The sequence below is a fragment of the Colobus angolensis genome, unplaced genomic scaffold (assembly GCF_000951035.1).
Source record: "Colobus angolensis palliatus isolate OR3802 unplaced genomic scaffold, Cang.pa_1.0 Scaffold18, whole genome shotgun sequence".
NCBI lineage: Eukaryota > Metazoa > Chordata > Mammalia > Primates > Cercopithecidae > Colobus > Colobus angolensis.
In genome coordinates, this window is record NW_012114932.1 from 4,807,241 (window position 1) to 4,820,056 (window position 12,816).

Below are 12,816 nucleotides of genomic sequence, written 5' to 3' on the forward strand. Positions count from 1 at the left end.
CTGCTTGGGAGGCTGAGGCAGGAGAATGGCATGAACCCGGGAGGCGGAGCTTGCAGTGAGCCAAGATCGCGCCACTGCACTCCAGCCTGGGCAACTGAGCGAGACTCCGTCTCAAAAAAAAAGAAAAAAGCACTGACATCTCTCTGTCACATCAGTCCTAGTTTGTTACGGTGGTGGAGGTGAGGAGAAAGATGGATTTTCGAGACTGGGCACATTAGTAATAAAGCTTTCTGATATTTTCAGAAGAAAAGGAGACTGAGGAGAACAAAGAACTCACTGATATGTGTAAAGAAAGAGAAAGCGATACTGGGAAGAAGAAAGTAGAACATGAAATTTCCGAAGGAAATGTTGCCACAGCCGCAGCAGCTGCTCTTGCCTCAGCGGCTACCAAAGCCAAGGTTTGCCCCTGACAGCCCTTTTCCAGTGCTCTCTTAAGTCATGAATGGTCGTATTGTTTTTAGTTAATTGGGAACATTTAGTATAAAGAGCTTTGCTCCCAATAGAAGATGACTATTTGCTTGAATGGCATTTCTAGGTTAAGAAATCCACAGGAAGGAGGAGGGCGATAGAAATAGTAGATTCAGTCTAAAGGGTGACTTCTTTCATTCCATTCATTGTGTCATTTAGCCTTGTAAAGACTACAGAGAAGGAAGGCAAATTTTGAAGTCTCTTTAAGGAATTGATTATCATTTTGTTTTTAATTTGCCTGCAGAACTTATCTTGGACTATTGTTCCAATAATTTCTATCAGATTGAAATATTTATGATTTTTAAGACAAAAACCCATTTCCTTGCTTAAATACTTCACCCTGATCTTACAGACTGAAAGGAGAGAGAGACCCTAAAATAGCTCTTTTTCTTCTTGAAATTTGCCAGCTTTTCTGGGGGTGGTTTTTTCTATTTATAGTATTAGCTGCAGAGCATATTTAAGAAGACATGAGAATGTTATTTTCCTCTCTGTGTTAATTTAACATTTTAAGTAATTCTAAACATGAATATGTAAAGTTTTGAAAAATCTTTTCCCCTGTTCTTCATTCTACTTCAGAAGTAGTTTCCTTCCATTATAGGATACCACATTTCAAGAAACAGTGATTACTAGAACATTGCTAATCATTTTATTTTGAACTGTTTTTGATCTCTTAATAAAGATGCTTTTTCATGGTCTTTTAATTCCCTGGATCATTCAGCTACTGTGAACTACTTCTGTAAGTGTTTAATCTGATGTGATGAACCAATTCAAACTATAAGATTACTGTTTTGAATGCCCACCCATCTGACATAGATAGAGACAATGGAGGTTAGGGAGGTGTTTACAGTCTGCAGCAAATGCTCAGTCAACCCCAGACAGTTACCTGGCTGATCATTGTTACTATACTAACTTGAAGTCCTACAAATTCATACTACCTGCCTTTTTCCTAATAACTAAAACTAGCTAATACTTCCTAATAACTAAAATTAGCTCAAGAATCAGTAAGATATCTCCTGATCTTTCTGATTCTTGAACTAATTTTAGTTGTTCTATCTCCCCTACATCCCCCTCACCTCTGGGAAGTTTTGAGGTACATGCTTGCTTAAGTGACGGCTAATATAACTTGACTCTTTTTCACCATTTGTCTAGTTTTGCTTTTTCATTGCAAACATCTTTTTCAGTCTGTCTTCTGCTACCCTGGAGTATTTGGGCATCTTTGTCTCTGAGCTGTTGAAGTTCTTACTGTAATACTGTCATTAGGTGTTTCAGAGACCTTAAGGATTATTATTATTTTTTTTTTCTTTGGAGATAAGAGTCTCACTCTACTCCCCAGGCTGGAGTGCAGTGGTGTGATCTTGGCTCACTGCAACCTCCGCCTCCTGGGTTCAAGCGATTCTCCTATGTCAGCCTCCCAAGTAGCTGGGATTACAGGCGCCCACCACTATACCCGGCTAACTTTTGTATTTTTAGTAGAGACAGGGTTTCACCACGTTGGTCAGGCTGGTCTCAAACTCCTGACTTCAGGTGATTTACCCGCCTCAGCCTCCCAAAGTACTGATATTACAGGCATGAGACACCGTGCCCAGACTCTCACCTTATAAATGAGGAGCTAGAGGTGGAGAGGGCTTTCTCCTTTGTGCCCTTCCTCAGTCTTCAAACCTGCAACCTCAGCTCATTTTTTATTCTTGGTTCCTTCATTTTCCGTAGCTATTCAGCCAGCAAATCCTTCATGGTGCTTTAGATCACTGGCTAATGTTCAACTGCTCACTCAGGTCAGCATCTCTTAATCTTTTGCCTGTCTTCTCAGTCCCATTCTCTAACCTGCAGCCGGTGTAATCTTTTTGCTTTTTAACTTGTTCTTAAGTATAACTCACATTCAAGTAAATGGACATACTTAAGCCTACACCTTTGTGAATTTTTGACAAACTGAGCCCACCCATGTCACAAGCATCCATTTTAATAAACAACATACCAGCCCCTCCAGAAGCTTCCTCTTATTCCAGTTACTTTGTGTTCCCTGGAGAGTAATCACTAGTCTGTCTCATTACACTATAGATTAGTTTATCCTTTTTTTTTCCACTTCATATAAATGGAATCCTACATTATTCACAGAAATCTTTAAAAATGCAAATAGGAGCATGTTACTTTCTTCAGGAACCTCCCTATCTCTCTCAGGCTACAATTTCAAACTCTTTTGTAGAGAATTTAGGATTTTTCTATAATCAGGACCCTACTTAATTCTCAACTCTCATTTCTTACCTGTCCTTCCTGAACTGTTTCTTGTAGTTCTGCCAAACAGAATTTATTCTTTTATCTCTAATTAAGCTTTTTTGGACATTCTTTTCTTACAGAGCATGGTTTTTTCTTTCTATTATTTCTTCTCTTTTTAAAATTTTTTTTGTAGAGACTGGGTTTTGCCATGTTACCCAGGCTGGTCTGCAGCTCTTGGGCTCAAGAGATTTGCCCACCTTGACCTCTCAATGTGTCAGGATTATAGGTGTGAGCCACCTCACCTGCCCAGTGTCTCCTCTTGATATCACTCTGCTGTGCTTCAGTATATGTTGGCATAGGAAGAACTAAAATGGTAGATTACCTTTTAAAAGTTTCACGAGGCTGGGTGCAGTGGCTCACACGTGTAATTGCAGCACTTTAGGAGGCCAAGGCAGGAGGATCACTTTTGCTCAGGAGTTCAGAACCAGCCTGTGCAGCATAGTGAGACTCTATCTCTGCAAAAAATAATTTTTGTTTAAAGTTTCACAAATGCTTCATGATGTTTTCCTCTGGCCTCATAGCTGTTAATATGAGCAACTTTGGGCACAAAGATTTGCCTGGTATGCACTACTGATTATCTTACAATGGCTTGACTCCTTCACTGCAGAGAAACTACTTTTATGGATCATTTGGCCTGCCTCTTCACTATTCCATACAAAATTTAAAAGGTGTCCAAAGAAGAATTTCTCTCCAGATCACTGAATTTTCACTCCCTCGTCATCACTCATTCTTCCTTCTATTTACTAGGAACTCGTATCTTCATACTCAAAACACCTAGGTTTCCCTCTGAGTTACGAAAGTGTACAAATGCTCATGCTGCACGACTTGGCACATGTGAACCTTTCAGTGCCACTTACAGCTGGATCTGATAAATTTGATAGCACACATAATCATTTTCATACTACATGGTAATTAGGGGGTAAGGATTCCACTGAAATTACTATAATTAATATTAACTTATGTAGCCAATCCAAGTTTCTCTTATTCTCATTTTCTTCTTCTGTGTCTATAAACAGCTTTGTTATTAAAAGTTTTCCGTAAGAATCTTTCGTCATACAGACGTGGAGTGATAATTAGAGATTCTAGATCTATCTCCTAAATAGATGAGGTGGCATGCTTTATGGCTTCTATTATTGCCCCCTGAAAGGTTCTTCAAGAGCATGTCCATTTTTTCACTGTACCTGCTGACAGGCTGTGAATTGTCTCAACTAAAGGAGTGGTGTGTGGGTGTAAGCAGAAGTACCATTGTTTGGGTGCTTTGGATCCTTTCCATCTAGGTCTTTAGGCTTAGAAGAGAAGGAAGACCCCAGAACCATTGTCAGAATAAACTGTAAATCCACCATATTAGAGCATGTTCTCTTTTTGTCAGCAATAGTAGGTTCAGTTCTTCCAAGAAAGCAGAGATCACATTTTCTTAAAACCACAGATACGTCCTTTGGATTTATTCTACAAACCACCCCATGTCCATGTTTTCCAAAATGGCATAAGTAGATTTGTATTCGTGGCAACACGGTAATTGGATATTAGCTCTGGGACAACGGGAAGACTCTTTCTTACCCCTCAGAAACGTCTCATAACTTGATGCATTGTTTCTGCAATTTCTCATTCTTTTCTTTCTCTCTCTCCTCTCTTTCTCTCTTTCATTCATTCATGCTTTCTTTTTTCTTTCTCTCTCCCTCTCTCTCTTTTTCTTTCTCTCACTTGCTTGCTTGCTTGCTTTGTCAGGGTCTTGCTCTGTCGCCCATGCTAGAATGTGGTGATGTGATCACGGCTCGCTGTAGCCTTCATGTCCTGGGCTCAAATGAGATCCTTTCACCTCAGCCTCTCAAGTAGCTGGTTCCACAGACATGTGCCACCACACGCAGCTAATTTTAAAATTTATTGTAGAGGCAGGGTCTCCCTATGTTGTCCAGGCTGGTCTCAAACTCCTGGTGCCAAGCAATCCTCCCACCTCAGCCTCCCAATGTGCTGGGATTACCGGTGTCAGCCACTGCTTCCAGCATGAAATTCTTTCTGGAGGTGTGAAAATTGTCATTATATATTTTAGTCAAAAGGCTTTAACAGACAAGGGTTGATTGAAATTGATATACACTAAGCATGTTGATCGTTGTTACCATACCTTAATAATCCTATTTAGAGGAGACAGAAGGAAAAAATAGCCCATTGGATCATTTTGCCTACAGTTAGTCCTGTTCAGTTTCATTTTTGTATGACTACATAGAAACTACTTCTGTTCTGCTTGTTGGAATTCATGCTTCGTAATGCAAAATTTGCCTCAACCCTATTCCAGCTAGATTATTATTTCTCATTAATCATTTATCTCAGGTTGTTTCTTCTATGTTCCATGTATCAGGGATCCCCAACCCCAGTGGCCTGTTAGGAGCTAGGCCACACAGCGGGAGGTGAGTGTCAGAGCAAGTGATAGCAAGCATTACTGCCTGAGTTTTGCCTCCAGTCAGATCAGTGGTGGCATTAGATTCTCATAGGAGTGCAAACCCTTCTGTGAACTGTGCATGCGAGGGATTTAGGTTGTGTGCTTCATGTGAGAATCTAATGCCTGATGATCTGAAGTGTAAAAGTTTCATCCTGAAACCACCCGCTACCCACACCCTGCCCCGTAGAAAAATTGTCTTTCACCCTTTTCCATGAAACCAGTCCCTGCTGCCAAAAAGGTTGGGGACTGCTGCTGTATATCTTCTGTGGCACCATCCCAGACCTCATCATTCTTCTCAGGTTCTATAAAGCCAATATGTGAAGGGTTGGGCCTCTCCCTGTAGCTTCTCCCTGAAACACCCTGGTCATCACTGTTGCCAGACCTTTCAAGAATCCATAATCTGAGCATCCACAATATTCCTGTTTCAGTTATTTATTGCTACGTAAACTATGTAGCTACCCTTGAAGTTAGTCGTTTAAAACCTTAGTCATTTTATTATCTGTCATGATGCTGCAGTGAGGAACTTGGGCAGGCTTAGCTGGCAAAATATGCTCCATGTCGCATTGACCAGAGTCATTCAGTACTACCTCATGCCTGAGCTATTATAGAGGGCCAGAGACAACTTAATTTATATGCCTATGCCTAGGCTGAGATGGCTACCATCACTCTCTATACATCCTTTCTAAGAAGCAGTTGTAAGGTAGTCTCCAGGAGTAATTGGACTTTTTACAAAGCTTAGAACTTTGAGAGAAGAATGTCACAAGCAGCAAGGAGGAGGATCTGCCAGTGGCTTACGACTTGGAGCCCCAAACTGACACAGCATAATTTCTGCCCTACTCTACTGGTGAAATGTTCTGTCCAAATTCAAGGTAAGGGGACACAGAGCACCCCTCAAGGTAGAAGATGTGCCACCTTAACCCACCACAGTCTGCTCTCTTGTCATAAATTGTATACCTTTCCCCCACTGAAAAATAGATCTCTCATGACTTTATCTCATTATGGTATCAAGCTGAGGTTAGAGCTCTCGGATCTTATGTAAATCAGGTCCACGTGCAGATGAGGCTCTTTAGGAGTGGTTCCTATTTACAGCTTCTTGAATGCTGATACTGTAATTTGAAGATTTTCTGGACTAGTATAACGGGTGAGACACATCAAGGTTAACTGCACTCTGTTCAAGGAGGGTTTGAATTGAAGACACAAAACAGTCATAGTTCATGGCAAATTTGAAATCTAGCCAGGCACACATTTCCAGTTCCTTCATCAGGGCCCAGTCCTACTCGCAGAATGGTTCTCCACAGTTTGACTCGGCCCTCTGGGCTTTCAGTTTTTTCTTCTGAGTCTGTTTCATTTTCCATTAAAAAATTAGCAGAGTTTTGCTTCTTGGCCTGCATTCTACTTTTAGGCCCAGTTTATATTCTTTCTACTTTAGTTCAAGGTGTTATACCTTTTTAAGAACTTTGTGGGAATTCTGTGTTTAAAATGTAATCCCCACTTTGGGAGGCTGAGGTGGGCAGATCATTTGAGGGATGTCAGGAGTTCAAGACCAGCCTGGCCAACATGGTGAAACCCCATGTCTACTAAAAATACAAAAATTAAGCCAGTCGTAGTGACACGTGCCTGTAGTCTCAGCTACTTGGAAGGCTGAAGCATGAGAATCACTTGAACCTGGGAGGCGGAGGTTTCAATGATCTGAGATCATGCCACTGCATTCCAGCCTGGGGACAGAGTGAGACTCTGTCTCAAAAAAAAAAAAAAAAGTAATTCCCGTTAGACAAAAGCCACACCTATATTTTCTTGCCTACATAGTTCCCTTTTTGCCCTAGTCTTAATTAAGATGTTATGAGAACAAAGCCCTCAGTTTTTGCCTAGTCTTGGTTAAGATGTTATAAGAACAAAGCCCGGCCGGGCGCGGTGGCTCAAGCCTGTAATCCCAGCACTTTGGGAGGCCGAGACGGGCGGATCACGAGGTCAGGAGATCGAGACCATCCTGGCTAACACAGTGAAACCCCGTCTCTACTAAAAATACAAAAAAAAACTAGCCGGGCGAGGTGGCGGCGCCTGTAGTCCCAGCTACTCAGGAGGCTGAGGCAGGAGAATGGCGTGAACCCGGGAGGCGGAGCTTGCAGTGAGCTGAGATCCGGCCACTGCACTCCAGCCTGGGTGACAGAGCGAGACTCCGTCTCAAAAAAAAAGAACAAAGCCCTTAATTTTTGGATCCCTTTTTGTCTAGTTGGAGGGATCTTTGATTTGTAACTTCTGTAATGATGATACAAATAAATTGAGAGGTGAACTTGTAGAGATGACACAGAAAACTAGTTGAAAACTAGGGACAGTGGTTAAAAACAAATATTTCAGCACAGGGATATGAACTAGGCAGAAAACAAAAGCAGAGGCAGTTATTCCTGAAAGGTCATAAAAAGCTTGGTTAGGAAATTGTGGGAAAAGTCAAGTGTCCAAACATGGGAGTTCAGAAAGAAAGGAAAGAGTGATGTAGGCAGAATAAAAATAAATATTGGCTGTATGAAAACTTTCCAAATTTGATGAAAACTTTAACTTCCAGACCTAAGAAGCTCAATAAAAGAATATATATGTAGGAGACATGCTATAAAGATGTTTAGACCCAGCACAGTGGCTCACACCATAAGCCCAGCACTTTGGGAAGTTGAGGCAGGAGGATTGCTTGAGGCCAGGAGTTAGAGACCAACCTGGGCAACAGAGAGAGACCCTGTCTCTACAAATAAAGTTTTTAAAAGTTGGCCATGCATGGTCATGTAATGCCTATAATTCTACCTACTCGGGAGGCTGAGGCAGGAGGATCTCTTGAGCCGAGGAGTTTGAGGTTACTGCGAGCTGTGATTTCACCAGTGCACTTTATCCTGGGCGACAGTGAGACCCTGTCTCAAAAAAACATCTAAAAGATGCTTAGAGGCCCTCATGTCTAGTAGAAAGGTCTAAGGCATATACTCAAGACTCTTAGAAGTCCTACTATAAATACTATTCAAAAAGCTTTATAGCTGCACCTTGAGCTATTTACCCTGAGGTCGTCCTTTGCTGGTAGTGCTCTGGATTGGGTCTTTCTCCCAAAGCCATTTCTTAGCTTCAGACTCTGCTGGAAGGAACCAGACATGAGAAATAATGTTTTATTCAAACCCTGCTTTTTCATATTTCCTCTGAATTCTGCCTGAAAACCTAATAGTTTTTCTTTACTTCCATGTTCTTCTACCTGCTTACAATAAAATAGAAAAAGAATTTTTCCATTCTGCCTGGAAATGCCCCAACCATATCCTCAAGTGTATTAATTGCCCTTTCTATTTCCACATGACTAGAGATGATGGTGTTTCCAAAAGTTGTGCTACTAGATAATAAAGATCTACTTCTTCAACCTTCAATACTATTTTCCTCTCTTTACATACCTACTGATGGTTTTCTTAAAGCCCTTTCAGCTTACACCCACTATGTGGTCCCAAAGCCAAAGAGGAGCATTTTAGGTTTCTGTTACAAAAGCTCCCCATTTCCAGATAACCAAATTATTTTACAATAGCAAAATTGAGTAGTTTAAAACATAACAATTTTATTAAATCTCATAATTTTGTTAAATTTTAACACCGAACAACTGGGCAGTTCTGCTTCATGTATCAGTTGAGTCATTTAGCAGTATTAACTTCATAGGTAGGTTTATGTAGGTCTGAGATGGCTTCATTAGAATCCTAGTCCTTGGCAGGGGTAACTGAGGTTTTTTTCCGCTCCATATAGTCTCAGAATTTCTCTTTGTGGTGTTTCCAGCAGGGTGATCATACTTTGTACATGGCAACTTGAGACTCCCAGAGAGAACATTCCAAGAACAGGACATGAAAATTTCCAGGATTGGCCGGGCGCGGTGGCTCAAGCCTGTAATCCCAGCACTTTGGGAGGCCGAGACGGGCGGATCACGAGGTCAGGAGATCGAGACCATCCTGGCTAACCCGGTGAAACCCCGTCTCTACTAAAAAACACAAAAAAACTAGCCGGGCGAGGTGGCGGGCGCCTGTAGTCCCAGCTACTGGGGAGGCTGAGGCAGGAGAATGGCGTGAACCCGGGAGGCGGAGCTTGCAGTGAGCTGAGATCCGGCCACTGCACTCCAGCCTGGGCGACAGAGCGAGACTCCGTCTCAAAAAAAAAAAGAATATATACAGAAGTAGACAAAGTAGTAAAATGAGTCTCTGTGTACACATTATCTAGCTTTGGTTATCAAGTTCTTACCAGTCTTGTTTCATTTGTCTCTATTTTTTTTTTTGAGAAAGTGTCTTGCTCTGTCGCCTAGGCTGGAGTGCTGTGGTGCGGTCTTGGCTCACCACAGCCTCCGCCTCCTGTGATTACAAGTGTGTGCCACTACATCCAGCTAATGTTTTTTTTGTTTTGTTTTGTTTGTTTCGTATTTTTAGTACAGACAGGCTTTTACTGTGTTGGCCAGGCTGGTTTTGAACTCCTGGCCTTCTGTGATCCACCCACCTTCTCAAAGTGCTTGGATTATAGGCATAGGCATGAGCTTCTGTGCCCAGCCTCAGTTTATTTTTGAATCATTGCTTGCCCTATAAACTCAGAGTTTCTTTCTTAGGTTGGGTCTGTGACTTTTGAATCTAAGGTCTTTATCTTTTTCTGGTATTACATTACTTGAGCTAGAACACATACCTCAGTAGCATGTGTAGGAAGTGAACTTTTTAGTCCTTGATTTCAGGAATGTCTGTTCTATATTCACACTGTTACAGGTTGCTGTACAGGAAATTCTAGTTTGAAATTCATTAGCTCTGAGTTGAAAGGCATTTTACCTTTGTTTTCAACATCTGATTTTACTCTTAAGAAGTCTGATACAGTCCAATTTTTTGGGTAACCTGTTTTTTTTGGGAGGGTGCCTTTCTGAAAGCTTGTAGGATTGTCTATGTCTTGTGTTCTTAAAATTTCAGTAATGTTTCTTGCTATAGATTTTTAAAATATTTTTGATACTTGCTGCCCCCCCCCCGGCCTTTTTTTTTTTTTTTTTTGAGATGGAGTCGTGCTCTGCCACCAGGCTGGAGTGCAGTGGAGGGATCTCAGCTCACTGCAACCTCTGCCTCTTGGCTTTAAGCGATTCTTATGCCGCAGCCTCCCAAGTAACTGGGATTACAGACGTGCACCACCACGCCCAGCTAATTTTTTTATTTTTAGTAGAGACAGGGTATTTGCTATATTGGCCAGGCTGGTCTCCAACTCCTGATCTCATGTGATTTGCCCACCTAGGCCTCCCAAAGTGCTGAGGTTGCAGGCGTGAGCCACCACGGCTGACCAGTGACCTGCAATTTTAAAAGGAAATATTTTCGTATTATTTTATTGAATAATACTTGAAGACACTATTTTTGTATTATTTTATGAATAACACTTGAGGACCCCCTTTCTACCTGCCGTCCCCCCCAAGTTCCTGCATAAATCTCAAAAAAAAAAAAACAGAAACATTTTCTTTCAAACCAGCTGAGTTCTAGGAGTCATATTCTCATAAAAATAGACCAGAAATTGATAACATTATCTTCAAAGGAAGAGTTACTGATGTGTAGCTGACAGAAGTGAGGAGACTTACTTTTTATTTTATACCTGTTTGTAACTTTTCAGTTTATATCATGTGCATAAATTTTTTTTGTTCAAAAATATAAATTGTATAACATTGTACAGTGATAATGGCTTGAATTATGTAATTGTTTAAAGTTTTGGTGTCATTGATATAGCTCATTGTAGTTTAGGGTGGCACACATGATCATTAATAGCTATAAAACCTCATTGTCACCTCTTGTCTACATTTCTGAATCTTTCTGCAAATGGGTCTCCATATCTGTAAAACTACAGTTTTTATTTTCAACTGTAGATGAACAAAAAACTAGGCTTTCGTCTAAGTGTTAGGTCTCAGCATAGTTCCCAAAAGCCTATATTAAGTTCCTCTTGCATGGTTGCTCCTAGGTTCTATAGGAAACCTAAGATCATTAAGAGATCAGTAAAGTAGCCACTCCATGCCGTTTCTTAAGACCTTGGGAAGATGCGTACTGTGACATGCACAGCTGTGGCATGTCACAGCTACTCAGGAGGCTTAGGCAGAAGGATCACTTCAGCCCAGGAGTTGGAGGCCAGCCTGAGCAACATAGGCTTTTTTTTTTTAATGACCCTGCTTCTTCTTCTTCTTCTTTTTTTTTTTAAAGCCTTGTGCAGAAGCAAGATAAACACATAAATTCAGCAGACATAATAAAAGTGAATGAAAAATGGTGCTGGGAGTTTGCTGGGGAAGTTCTTGGAAGTCTGTAGAGGGTAGGATTGATTACTGGCTAGTAGTTAGGGTCTTAAGCAGATATAAGTAATGTGGCATCTTCCTCTTTGTGCTGTTGAGTTGGCAAGAAGCATGAGTAGGAGTCACCATCGGTCTTGTGGAAAGGAGTGATAGTCTTCCAGAGTACCTTTCTGTTTAGTACTGTATTTATTTTTCCAGCTATGGATCTGGACCTGGAATTACAGGTGAAATACTGTTTTCCCTTTTGTTTCCACACGTGAGATCTGCTCACCAAAGAGAAGGGAGAGGCTTTTCTAAGAGTGTCAGGTGCTGAGGAGATCACTGCCTGCCTGCCTGCCCACCTGTGGAAAAGTCTTAGGGAGGAAAGGATAGTGAGGGGACAGACCGAGTGCTAGGATGGGATGGTAGGTGGCAGAGTACCTCCTGTCCTCATCTTTGGCCCATCAGGGTCCTAGTTTGCCCTCTCCTTCTTGATAGGCCTTTTGAAGGTAGTAGTTTACCACATGAGGCATTTCCTTTAATCTTTTAAGGGTTGATTTATCTGTATAAGGACCAGAAATTCAGAGACGTTATTTTAGATTGAAATAAATGTTTAGTAGAAACGTACAAAGGAGACATATAGGGTACCATTGTAAATTATATAATCTCCACTTTGCATATTGTCAGCATTTTCTTAATGTTCTTTAAGCAAATGTTTACCTAAATAGCTTGAATGATCTTTACCCTTAGCACCTGGCTGCAGTGGAAGAAAGAAAGATCAAGTCCCTGGTAGCTCTGTTGGTAGAGACACAAATGAAGAAACTAGAGATCAAACTTCGACATTTTGAAGAGCTGGAAACTATCATGGACAGAGAGAAAGAAGCTGTAAGTATTTGGAATTTTATAGTGGCTTTTTCACAATTAAACCTTGGTCACTTTTCACAAAACACAAGTTAGGTAAAATAAATAGTAGCCTGTTCTCTTGGTCTCCATGGCTAACTTCTGTCCTTTTTCCTATATTTGATTTGCCATTTCAAAAGGATTATTAGCCAGTGATGTTAAGTAGAAGGTACTCTGTTAACTTTCTAAAGCTAATTCTCTAAATCTCAGCTTCTTGTACATGTTGGCTGTGAGGATACATGATGATATTAAATTCTTCCCTCTACAAAACTTAGAGTTATTTCATTACCTACTTGTTACCAATAAAGTAGAAGCTGTATAACTCCATTATCTGATTCAGGGATTTTCTTTTCTTTTTTTTTTTTTTTAAGTTTTAATTTTTATTTTAGATTCAGAGGTACTTGTGTAGGTTTGTTACATGGATATACTGTATGATGCTTAGGATTAGGCTTCTATTGAAGCTGTCACCCAAATAGTTAAC

At 40.9% G+C, this 12,816-nt stretch overlaps 1 protein-coding gene across 1 annotated transcript in view; it reads left to right on the top strand.

Annotated features, from left to right (window-relative positions):
- Positions 1–12,816, top strand: part of SMARCC1 (SWI/SNF related, matrix associated, actin dependent regulator of chromatin, subfamily c, member 1) — a 201,763-nt gene that overhangs the window by 152,996 nt on the left and 35,951 nt on the right. The window contains exons 22-23 of the mRNA XM_011939320.1: positions 244–398; positions 12,186–12,320. Coding sequence (XP_011794710.1) covers positions 244–398; positions 12,186–12,320 — 290 coding nt within the window. The remainder of the gene's footprint in view (positions 1–243; positions 399–12,185; positions 12,321–12,816) is intronic.